This window comes from Brassica rapa, chromosome A03 (assembly GCF_000309985.2).
Source record: "Brassica rapa cultivar Chiifu-401-42 chromosome A03, CAAS_Brap_v3.01, whole genome shotgun sequence".
NCBI classification, from domain to species: domain Eukaryota; kingdom Viridiplantae; phylum Streptophyta; class Magnoliopsida; order Brassicales; family Brassicaceae; genus Brassica; species Brassica rapa.
Window position 1 is genome coordinate 36,694,076 of NC_024797.2, and position 13,357 is coordinate 36,707,432.

Here is a 13,357-nt window from a genome sequence, read left to right on the forward strand (position 1 = left end):
CTTTGGTGGATAACGAGCCGTCAACTTTTATTGGCGCTGCTAGCGAGTTTCGCCATTATACAACTCGTATGCTCAGGACCAAGAAGGTATATTTTCAATTCCTTAAATTGATTTGTCTTTTTTGGATCATTATATAATCTTGTGTTTCTTTTACCATGATTTTTCAGCTTGAATTGTGGGCTATCCGCTAATGAGCCTCCTTATACCGAAACATCTAATGCATTAAAATACTCATCGGACGCAAAATTTGTTAAGGGTGGAAAAAGTGGTAGAATAGCGAAAGATTTGGAGGACGACTATTCCAAGCCATTTACAACTCTAAGATACTTTCCCGATGGGATACAAAACTGCTATAACCTAAGTGTCACGCAAAGCACTCGCTATTTGGTCAGAGCTTCGTTCGTGTATGGAAACTACGATATCGATGGTCTGGACAGTTACCCAAACTTTGATCTGTATATAGCCATAACTTGGTCGGCAACAATATCTAATGCTCTGGAAGACCCTGATAACATGTGGGCATCACTGCAGTCACAGGACATGGAATATGTTACGTCTGAAGAAATCATTCACATCGCATGGTCAAACACTGTGTAGGTTTGTCTTCTTAAGACAGACGAAACAGTGCCATTCGTTTCATCCTTAGAACTACGGCCATTGAATAATAATGTTTATCCTTAGAACTACGGCCATTCAAACACTGAATAATTTGTTTCATAAATATTATTATCCACAAATATTTAAAAAAAATTGTTATCACGAACTACATAATGTAAGTGAATTTTATAAAGCTACTGAAATTATATAGAAAATAAATTTTTTTACACAAATATTTTTAAAAATTGTTTTCATGAATTATATATAATGTAAGTGAATTTCATAAAGTTACTGAAATTATATAGAAATAGTTTTTTTTGTCTGCTATAGAAATAGGTTTTAAGCATGTAATATAGATTCATAATTGTTTTTTGTTAAAATTAATAAAAACCACCAATAACAAATATTACAGGATAATTATGTTTGAGCCATAATATAATACTAGATTTTGACCCGCGCTTTCAAAGGCGGGTTTTTTTTTTTTCAATTGACAAATATTTAGTAAATGTCATATTTTCATATATTTGTGTTTTATTTTATAAAGACTTAAACTTTTTATCTTTATTTATCGTATTTCATTTTAAATGACTATTTATGTTTAAAAATTAAACTTTATTTCGTTAATGAATTAAGTTGGTATAACTCTGATAAATTAATTTTATTATGAGGTTAATATTTTAATAAAAAATTATATACTTTTAATAAAGATTTATACTTTTCAATGAAAAAATTCAATTTTTTATTGAATGCTTAAATTATCATAACAATGCAAAAATAACAATGCAAAAATTCAAACAAAAAAACTAACTTTGTTTTATTTTCATAATAATGCAAAAATTCAAACCTTATCTCAAAATATCTCTGAGTCGTCAAACATATCTACCTATATTGCATGCTAATCCCTTATATTATTATTCCTATTTTATAGTTAGATGTTGCTTGATATGGTTGATATAATTTAGAATATTCTTTTTTATTACATTAATATATAGCAATAATCAAAAATGTAATCTAATTTGGAAGGTAGATTTCAACAGATACGTGACATGCGTATTTAAGATTTTGTTACACTAAGCAATCTGGTTAAAGTCAATGGTTTATTTAAAGTGTGGTATAGATGGAATGTTTGGTTAATTGTTTAAATTAAATTTAGTTGGTTTGATTTAAGTGTTAAACACGGTTTAGCCAGTGGTAATCCTTTGTAAATATTTAGAAAAGTCAGGGGTAGTTTTCATTTGTATTATTATAATTCCTATTTTATAGTTAGATGTTGCTTGATAAGGTTGATACAATTAAGAATATTCCTTTTATTACAATAATAGATAGCAATATTCAAAAATCAACATATACGTGACATACATATTTAAGATTTTGTTACATTGAGCAATCCGGTTGAACCCGATGGTTTATTTGAAGTGTGGTATAGATGAAATGTTTGGTTAATTGTTTAAATTAAATTTAGCTGGTTTGATTTTAAGTGTTAAACACGATTTAAGTCAGTGGCAATCTCTTATAAATATTTAAATAAATAGTCAAGGGTATTTCTTATTTGTACTCTAGTTTTAATAGTTTAGATATATTTGGTTGTCTCAAAAAAGAAACAAATATATCCATTGCAAATATGCTTGGACAAAAAAACTGACCATCTGTTACATGTAATTCGTGTCACTTTCGTATTCATTTTCAAGAGTTCTTAGAGCATCAGTAGTGGTGTACTCATGGTTCAGTCTCTCAACAAAAATAAAATATTATTACAATATATCTTTTAATGTTTTGAATAATTAGACCATTTCGAAGTTGACACATAGATAAAAATCTCTTGCCTCATAAACAATCGATTCGTACTTCTCTCTTTCTTTTTTGCATTTACTTTTAGGCCAATTGCACTCGATACACAAGGAAATAAAGTTATTTAGCTGTTCGAGATACTACTGTTTGACATTTCATATATTCCCAAAGTATCCCTATCACATAGACATCAAATTAATAGCATATAGAAACCTTAGGCTTTCTAGCATAATAATGATGGTATAGGGTAGTAAATCACGTAGTAGATTTCTTCACGACTGCAAAAAATCTTCATGTTCTATTATTTTTTCAGGCCTGCAAAAAAGCCTTCTCTTCCATTATTAGCCAAAAACTTTTCACAAACTCTTCTTTTGTTTGTAACGGTGGCAGAGTATACGAAGGTGAACTTCTTGCCGCTGTTGGTGGAGTGACAACTGTACCGATGGTGTCGGCACGGCTTGTAGATTTTCCCGACTCACCGGAAGATCGAAACATGGGTCCAATTCCGGATATGATGTTTGCCGCTGGCGAGGAACCAGTAGGGGTTCGTGTTCTTACGTATCACTCATCAAGTGCCCTAAAGAGGATTTTTAATGCGTTAGACGAGGAGGAAGTTGATATTATTAGGAGATCTTCTTTTGGGAAATTGATAGATATAGCAGATAAGCCGGTTTTTTCGGGTCGATTTGCTAGGTATTTGTTATCAAGACAGCTGAAAACGAAGAAGAAGCACGAAATCTGGTTCCGATTTGCTGGCAAACCGGTTAGATTTTCTCTTACAGAGTTTGCTAATGTCACGGGACTACCTTGCGGTAAATATCCTCGGAAGTCGAAGATGAAGCTTAAGAAGACAATATCAGAGAAACCGTATTGGCCATCTTTATTTGGGAAAGTTGAGGTTGTGACAGTTTCTTCAGTCATTAAAATGCTTTACCGTAAAACTGTGAAGGACAAGGAAATCCGGATAAAATACGCTTGTTTGGCGCTTCTGGAATCTGTTCTGCTTCCAACAAGCCTTAAGATGAAGATAGCGAGAGAGCATCTTGAAGCCATTGAAGATCTTGAAGAATTTTTTTCTTATCCATGGGGGAGACTTGCTTTTGAAATGCTAATGGGTAGTATTAAAGAGCGAGATGAGGTAGCTTTGTCTCAAAACACGATAGCGGTAAAAGGATTTGCGCTCACCCTCCAGCTTGTATTGGTAGAAGCAGTTCCTTCATTGACCGAGGTTGTGGAAGAGATATGTTCATCATCGGAATCAGATAGTGATGAAATAGATGGAAATGGCCGTGATATATTTACTAAGAAAAAAACTCTTAACCCCGCACACGCGCGAAATGTGGACAAGCGATGCATTGTAAGTGATATGTTCTGCTTTTTTTATGTTTGGGTTATAATGGGTGTGTAGACATAGTTATGTTGGAATCTAAATATCTTTTCCAAGCATGATACTATATTTACGTTAACACTTACAAGCTAATTTACAAGATGTCTATTATATCAATATTTATATGTGTAGGCCCATGTTAATTCGCTTATAAATGAGGATAGCAGTCGGTCAATTGACGAAGCCAATTTAGGATGGTCTGACGAAGAGGATGATTCGAAAGTTGACAACCTTGTAGCGCGCATCAACGCAAATCATCAGTTTACATCTTCTTTATTTCGAGGTGGGCTTAGGCATACGGATGTGGAGCGAATGCGAGAGTCATGTAAATCGACATCAAAGTTGTTTTGCAAGTCAAGGAGATGTTACTTAAGTTCAAAGATGAGATGATACTATCAGTTACTGAAAAGGTCCGTGCAATGATTAAGGAAGAGGGGTCTGTTCATCGTCGCGCTTCTCACATGACAACGGCACCTCCGATAGAAGTACCCAGTCCAGCTACGGTTATAGCTGGTGTAGATGATGCCAATGCAATTACTATTAATAATGTGCTTCGAAACTTAAGCGAGTACTCTACACCGCCTCGATCAAATCGTGTGAGCCAGGTTATAATTTCGTTTATTGTCTTCTGCGCTAGATAGTAATTTTTGTACTACATTTTTATGAATTAATTTGTGTTGTAACATTATATTTTGTTATTAGGACGAGAATAAAACCCCATCAAAGAAAGACCCTATTGCTCCCGGATTTGTTTGTGGTAGTCTGGAAACAGAGACATGTGCACAATCAGCCAATAGCTAGAATCGTGGACGCCAGAATGCGTTTCAAGCAAGTTTGGTAATATTGTTATTGTTTACATTAAACAAATATCTAAATTCTTCCACTATTGACTGTTACTTCATTATTGGAAGAAATTACACAACTTTGTCTTATTGTTGGTAAAGGAGCGTAATCAGAGGCAACGAGAAAACCCGACTGGTGAACCCTCGTTCTCCCTTGGTTTAACTCAGGAAGAGCAGAATCCGGGGGAAGAACATATTTTCGTGGCAGACGTTCCTGAACGGGATTGTATTTCTCTCAGTAAAGTTGATGACAACATTGAAGAAGGTCAAGTATCACGGAAAAGTAAGAGACAGAAAGCAGTTCCTTCGAATCTTGTTGACGATTATCATTGTGGTCATCACATTACATCGCGAGTTCGAGAAGCACAGAAGCACATATTTGTAATTGATGATCAATCTGACATTACAAGGTAATGAGATCCTAGGACCCTTCTCTGGATGGTTTGGATAGATCCTTGCATAAACGAATCAAAGACTCAAGTTTATGAAGGCTGTGGATCGATTGGTGACACAAGAGGCTGCGGAAAGGCTCCTTGATACTCCTAGGCTTAGATCGGATATGACACACCTTTCTAAAGCCCTTGGGCGTTGGATATTACACACCAACAGACTGGATACTACACACCAGACACTCTCTTAACTCGTGAAAGCAAGGGAGAAGAAAACACAAGGTTTAAACAAAAGATAACTTAGATTAGAATGAGGGTTTGTGATACACTTATATAGAGAGATCCTTGTACATGCACAAGGTCTCGAAAACATAAGAAAACATAAAGGAAAAGGCTCCACACGGTTTCAAATTAATAACACAACACTTAGACTAAAACATAATATAAGATAGATGATGAAGTCGGTCCAAGATGCCTTAGGCCGAGTTGCATCCAAGATACATCAACTAGGAATGTGTAAGTGAACTTGATACCTCATTAAAAACCTTGATTAGAAAACCCAGTGGGAGAAAACTAATCAAGGGAAAAAGAGTATACCAAGCCACTTGCCTAGATGATGATCAGCTTGATGGTAAGATCACATGAATGGTGATGAGTGTGTCTTGGTGGCTCAAGCTTCTACCAAGACAGTCTTCTTGCTCCTTAGAGATCTTCAGTATGTTTCCAACAGCTTCCTTGAGTCTCCTTGTCATTGCACGAGTTATAGGACCTGTGGGAATGGCTAGGACCGCTTCCTCTTCAGCTAGTGTATCTTCAGTCTCTCCTTCTTCATCTTTATCAACTAGCTGATCCATAATCATATCATCCCCTCCCACTTGAAAAGGATTTGTCCTCAAATCTGGCTCATCTGCAATAAAAGGGATCAAGTCAGTAACATTGAAGCTATTACTCACATCATACTTACCTTGCAAATCCAGTTTGTAGGCATTGTTGCTGATCTTCCTTATGACCTCAAAAGGTCCATCAATCCGCGGCATCAGCTTGGACTTCCTTTCATTGGGAAATCTCTCTTTCCTTAGGTGAATCCAGACCTGATCACCCACTTCAAAGACCATCTCACGCCTTCCTTTGTTAGCATGCTTAACATACTGTTTGGTTGTTGCCTCAATGTTGAGCCTAGCCTGCTCGTGGAGTTGTTTCACCATCTCTGCCTTCTTTTTGCCATCAACGCTGACCCTTTCACACTCAGGTAAAGGAATTAAATCCAAAGGAGAGTTGGGATTGAACCCATAAACAATCTCAAAAGGAGAAAACTTAGAAGTAGAATGCACAGCATGATTGTATGCAAATTCACAATGAGGCAAATAATCTTCCCATGATTTCAAGTTTTTCTTTATGAATGCACGCAAGAGTGTTCCAAGAGTCCTATTAACTACTTCAGTTTGTCCATCAGTTTGTGGATGACAAATAGTAGAAAACAAGAGTTTAGTACCTAGTTTAGACCAAAGAGTTTTCCAAAAATGACTAAGAAACTTAGTATCTCTATCAGAAACAATAGTCTTAGGCATGCCATGTATGCGCACAATCTCTTTAAAGAACAAGTTAGCAATATGCAATGCATCATCAGTTTTGTGACAAGCTATGAAATGTGCCATTTTTGAGAACCTATCCACAACCACAAAGATAGAATCCTTTCCAGTCCTAGTTCTAGGCAAGCCAACAATGAAATCCATAGATATGTCATTCCAAGGATGATAAGGTATAGGGAGAGGAGTATACAAACCGTGAGACTGAACCTTAGACTTGGCTTGCTTGCAAGTTGCACATCTCTCACATAGTTTCTCCACATCTCTTTTCATCCGAGGCCAAAAGAAGTGATCCTGCAAAGTTTTAAGAGTCTTTGCAATACCAAAGTGACCCATGAGACTTCCTCCATGAGATTCCCTAACAAACAAATCTCTCAAAGAGCAGTTAGGCACACACAACCGATTATCATAGAAAAGAAAACCATCATGTCTAAAGTAGTGTCCCACAGCAAATTTCTCACAAGAGTTGTAAGCCTCTTTAAAATCAGGATCATCCTCATACATTCCTTTAATCTGCTCAAATCCTAATAGCTTAGCATCAAGAGTGTTCAAGAGAACATACCTTCTGGATAGTGCATCAGCAACTATGTTTTCCTTACCTTGTTTATACTTGATGACATAAGGAAATGTCTCAATGAACTCAACCCACCTAGCGTGTCTCTTGCTGAGTTTGTTCTGTCCTTTGAGGTATTTGAGAGACTCATGATCTGTATTATGACGAATTCTTTAGGCCAGAGATAGTGCTGCCAAGTCTGCAAGGCTCTCACCAAGGCATACAGCTCTTTATCATAAGTTGCATAGTTGAGGGTGGCGCCTCCAAGCTTCTCACTGAAGTATGCAATGGGTCTCTTCTCCTGCATCAATACAGCACCAATACCAATTCCTGAGGCATCACATTCTATTTCAAAAGTTTTATTAAAGTCAGGAAGTATAAGAAGAGGGGCGTGAGTAAGCTTATCTTTAAGGCATTGGAAGGCAGTCTCTTGTGCTTCTCCCCACTTGAATCCGACTTCTTTCTTTATCACTTCAGTCAAGGGAGCTGCTATAGTGCTAAAGTCTTTAACAAACCGCCTGTAGAAACCAGCAAGGCCGTGGAAGCTCCTCACTTCACTTATAGTCTTTGGAATTGGCCATTCTTGAATTGCTCTCACCTTCTCCTGATCTACCTTTACTCCATCTGCACTCACAACAAAGCCTAAAAAGACCAAGTTATCTGTACAGAAAGTACATTTCTTAAGATTAGCAAATAACTTTTCTTTCCTCAAGACATCAAGAACAGTCCTAAGATGTTTTATATGCTCTTCTAAACTCTTAGAGTAGACAAGGATATCATCAAAGTATACTACCACAAACAAGCCTATGAAGGATCTAAGCACATGGTTCATCAATCTCATAAAAGTACTAGGAGCATTGGTTAATCCAAAAGGCATGACTAACCACTCATACAGCCCATGCTTAGTCTTAAAGGCTGTTTTCCACTCATCTCCCTCTTTCATTCTAATTTGATGATATCCACTCTTCAAATCTATCTTAGAAAAGACACTAGAACCATGCAATTCATCAAGCATATCATCTAATCTAGGAATAGGGTGGCGATACTTCACTGTTATGTTGTTGATTGCTCTACAATCAACACACATGCGCCAGCTCCCATCTTTCTTAGGCACAAGGAGCACAGGCACAGCACATGGGCTCATACTCTCACGGATGTGGCCTTTCTCCATCAGTTCCTCAACCTGTCTTTGTAGCTCCTTAGTTTCCACAGGATTAGTTCTGTATGCTGGTCTGTTGGGAAGAGTAGCTCCTGGTACAAAATCAATCTGATGCTCAATCCCTCGAATAAGTGGCAAACCTATGGGATTATCTTCTGGAAATACGTCCTGGTATTCCTGTAAAAGAGCTGACATCTCACTCGGATACACCGGTGTACAATCGGTTAGAGACAAAAGAGATTCTATAAAAATAAATAAGAGAACCGATTGATGAGAATAAAGAGATCTTTTGATTTCACTAGCTTTAGCATAGAAGTTGTGTTGCTTATCTGGTTTGAGATCAATCTCTTTCTTTTTCTGAAGCTGAAGCTGATCTTCATGCACTTCTTTAGGAGTTAGAGGTACCAAGACAGTTCGCTTGCCGTTGAACTCAAAAGAATGTTTGTTGGTGAAGCCATCATGGATGACACGCCTATCAAACTGCCAAGGCCTTCCCAGTAGTATGTGGCTGGCTTCCATGGGTATCACATCACAGAGAATGTCATCTTCATACCTTCCAATGGACAAGGGTATAGAAACCTGAGTAGATACCCTCATCTTGCCCTCTTCATTAAGCCACTGCAGCCGGTAAGGTTTAGGATGCTTTTGAGCTTTCAAACCAAGCTTCTTCACCATTGTCTCACTAGCAACATTAACACAGCTTCCACCGTCGATGATCAGGCTGCAGACCTTCCCTTGCACCATACAACGTGTGTAGAACAAGTTCTCTCTTTGTTCTTGCTCCTCAGTTTTGTTTTGCAAACTGAGAGTTCTTCTTGCAACCAAAAGTCTACCTTGAACTGGTTCCTCCTCATACTCAGCTTCAGATAGTTCTTGATCAGTCCTGAGTTTTTCATCTTCAGATTCAAACTCTCCATTCTCCAGAAGAATCATAACTCTCTTGTTAGTACACTCATTAGCATAGTGCCCACGCCCTTGGCACTTAAAACACTTCACATCTCTTGCACGCGAGCTTGTAGCTTCCACTTTACCCTTATCTTTGTTGTAGATGCTACTAGACTTGGATTCTTCTTTTGGCTGTGGTTTGCTCTCCTTCTGATAGCTTGGTTTATCTTCCTTAGAGGTCTGGTATCTACTGGAACTATAGCTGCCACGTGCATAACTTCTTCTCTTAACTTGCTGCTCCACCAAGATAGCTTTGTGTAGCATCTCCTCTATCTCCAAGTAGTGTTGCATCTCCACTCTATCTTGTATCTCACGGTTGAGTCCACCAAGAAATCGTGCCATAGTAGCTTCACTGTCCTCAGATACACAAGCTCTTAGCATAAGCAACTCCATCTCTTGAAAGTATTCCTCTACCGACTTTGATCCTTGTGTGAGCAGTCTCAGCTTTTGATGAAGATCACGGTGATAATGACTTGGTACAAACCTCTTGCGCATCACAGCTTTCATCTCTGCCCATGTTTCAATGGGGAATTCACCATTGCGCCTCTTGTTTGTAACCAACTGATCCCACCAGCTCAATGCATAATCATTGAACTCGGTAGCAGCTACTTGAATCTTCTTAGTCTCTGAGTAATGCTGACAGTTGAAAACGAGTTCGATCTTCTTCTCCCACTCAAGATAGGCATCTGGATCAGCTTTACCATGGAAAGGAGGGATCTTAAGCTTCAATCCTGATAGCTCATTGCGTCTATGCCTTCGGCCTTCATGATCATGTCGAGATCTTCTACTGCTATGTCTCGAACCGGAGCTATGGCTACTTCTCTCATAGAAGTTATCAGTTTCTTCTGATCCAGCATGCTCACGCTGGCCTTGTCTGTTTCTCCTTTGTTCACGTCTCTGGCCAGATGCTTGTCCTTGCCCATCATTCGGTCTCTGATCATACTTCTCTTCCAGCAACTTCACCATCGCTTCCATCACTTGTTTGGTGATTGCTTCTTGCAGCAACTTATTCCTTCGCACAAAGGTTTCATCATCCTCTTCAGACCCCATTGCTTCCTAATACACGAAGAACTTGAACCAGTAAGTAGTTCAAAAGAATTCAGAACTCAAGATTCAAATAAGGAAACAAAGTATTCAAACAAAGCGGCAAATGAAGATACTTGATCAACACGCGACGATTTGAATTTTATCACTTTCGAAATTGAAACAATAACAGATCAGATTCAACGGATGATGAAATGAGATAATCAAATCCTGATCTATGATTCTAACAACAGATCGAGTCACACAATCACAAGAAACTTTTGGATCAAGCAAAACGATAACGTAATCGACAAGAATGTGAAAGGTTTTTGTTTAAAACTTGATCGAAATTCTTAGATCTAGCAATATGAGACACGAAACAAACAGATCTATCAATCCTATCAATGATACTAATCAGATCGAGTGAGAAACAACACGTAAAACCCAAATGATCAATGATATAACACGATGAACACAGATCTTATGAAATCGCAAAAGAGAAATCGAAACTCCCCTTCCAGAGTGCTCTGATACCACTTAATGAGATCCTCGGACCCTTCTCTGGATGGTTTGGATAGATCCTTGCATAAACGAATCAAAGACTCAAGTTTATCAAGGCTGTGGATCGATTGGTGACACAAGAGGCTGCGGAAAGGCTCCTTGATACTCCTAGGCTTAGATCGGATATGACACACCTTTCTAAAGCCCTTGGGCGTTGGATATTACACACCAACAGACTGGATACTACACACCAGACACTCTCTTAACTCGTGAAAGCAAGGGAGAAGAAAACACAAGGTTTAAACAAAAGATAACTTAGATTAGAATGAGGGTTTGTGATACACTTATATAGAGAGATCCTTGTACATGCACAAGGTCTCGAAAACATAAGAAAACATAAAGGAAAAGGCTCCACACAGTTTCAAATTAATAACACAACACTTAGACTAAAACATAATATAAGATAGATGATGAAGTCGGTCCAAGATGCCTTAGGCCGAGTTGCATCCAAGATACATCAACTAGGAATGTGTAAGTGAACTTGATACCTCATTAAAAACCTTGATTAGAAAACCCAGTGGGACAAAACTAATCAAGGGAAAAAGAGTATACCAAGCCACTTGCCTAGATGATGATCCGCTTGATGGTAAGATCACATGAATGGTGATGAGTGTGTCTTGGTGGCTCAAGCTTCTACCAAGACAGTCTTCTTGCTCCTTAGAGATCTTCAGTATGTTTCCAACAGCTTCCTTGAGTCTCCTTGTCATTGCACGAGTTATAGGACCTGTGGGAATGGCTAGGACCGCTTCCTCTTCAGCTAGTGTATCTTCAGTCTCTCCTTCTTCATCTTTATCAACTAGCTGATCCATAATCATATCACAAGGAAGTATGCCCAGCTGTCTGTTAAATTGAGGGATAAGTTGTAAGTTTTGGACATTATATCAACTTTCACTTAATACCTCTATCGCTTACTTAATTGTATGTTTCCTTAATTATTATAATTTCTGTTCCAGCGTTATTAATGTTGCTGGAGTTGCCGTTTATGCAAATGACATTCAACTTATTCTTCAGAGGCCACGTCTTATGTCGGCAAAGGTTTGTCGTGAATGTCAATTTCATCCTCAACTGGTAACAATAATGGTTGTTTTGTCTGAAACATTGGATACATATTTTGCCAGGGTATGGATATTCTTATCCGAGTTGCACGTGTTGCGGTCTGTCCTCACCTCCCTCCAGAAGGTCCCCGTAGTGCTGCCTTTCTTGATACGAAATTTGTGAGTTCGATAAACAGGACGTTTCCGAAGTTTCTTAAGAGTCGAAATAAAGAGGCATATATGTTTCCGAAAGGGTTGAAGGATATTTTTCCTTCTAAAGATGATCCCAAGGTTCACCCAATAAGGTACTAGTTTCCATTCAATATTGGGACGAAACATTGGGTTGGGATTTGTTTTGATGCTCGTACTGGGGTTCTTACTGTTCTGGATTGCAATGCGACACTGCACAAGGATAGTTCCATCGAGAAGTATATCAAGTCCATTTTGCAAATGTTACCATATCTTGCTAGATATGTTGGTGAAATCGTTGGAACGGAACCCGTTATTCAGTGTTATGATGTTGCAAGGCCTAAATCTGTTGCACAGAATAAAAATCCAGCTGATTCGGGATTAATGGCAATGCTGTTAATGGCCACACATGCAATCTATGGCCTTGAAGCGTGTAAAAGTCTAACTCATGAAATGGTCGAAGAAGAAGGAAGGAGGGCTGCCATTTTGGCTTATGAGTTTAAGGAGAAGCTGTAGAGGAGGCCCATGGTTGATGTTTAGCTTACTATAAGTTGATGCACTCTTTAATTGTCTGTAAGGTGCGAGATTTATAATTCTCGTTTATATGTAACGCTGCTTTTATTTGTTCGTTGTGGTGTCGTCTGAATGTTGGTTAAGTTTGAATGTTCAAGGACATTAGTAAGTCTATCTTATTTGTGTGTTCTTCCATCTTCATTAACCTAAATCCAGTATATTTTGTAATATTATTGACTCTCTCTCCTCTACCATGCCTTACTATTCCAAATCTGGTAATGTTCCCACATAAATTGTAATGTTATAAACAACTTCGTTTAATTAATAATGTATGGTCCAAAGCCGGTAATGTATTGATGGTGTTTTTATGTGATTTAAAATCTATGATATATATTCTATTGCCTATTATATGTAAACGAAGACATATCGGTACCACTATAAGACAGAAATATAAAACTCCATGTGCCGGTCTCATCAAGTCAGGCACGCACATTGAAAGTGTCGAATATCATCAATAGCTTGATAAAGGCGACCATCATATTGATAAAGTGATCTTATACTCTACATATTTACTCCTCTATAAATACGTCTGCTACACATTAACGAGCTTCACACCACATAAAGCTCATAACATTTCAAGGACTATAGGCCAAAAAGGTTTAGGATAATATTAGTTGTTATTTATATATCTTCATTGCTAATTCATATGCTCTTAAATTTCAGATGTCCACACCACTTCGTGTCCGTTTGTTTCATGGGGCTTGGACGCGTAATGAGGATGGCCATTGGAC

At 38.0% G+C, this 13,357-nt stretch overlaps 2 protein-coding genes across 2 annotated transcripts; one reads left to right on the forward strand and one right to left on the reverse strand.

Moving 5' to 3' along the window:
• The first annotated feature begins 402 nt into the window (after positions 1–402).
• Positions 403–13,061, forward strand: LOC117132389. Its single transcript, XM_033286249.1, has 2 exons — positions 403–5,024; positions 11,654–13,061. The coding sequence occupies exon 1, from the start codon at positions 2,828–2,830 to the stop codon at positions 3,791–3,793; it is 966 nt and encodes a 321-aa protein (XP_033142140.1). The 5' UTR covers positions 403–2,827; the 3' UTR covers positions 3,794–5,024; positions 11,654–13,061.
• On the reverse strand, positions 7,096–10,976 carry LOC117132387. The gene has a single exon (XM_033286248.1). The coding sequence runs from the start codon at positions 10,294–10,296 to the stop codon at positions 7,174–7,176; it is 3,123 nt and encodes a 1,040-aa protein (XP_033142139.1). The 5' UTR covers positions 10,297–10,976; the 3' UTR covers positions 7,096–7,173.
• Positions 13,062–13,357: the final 296 nt, after the last annotated feature.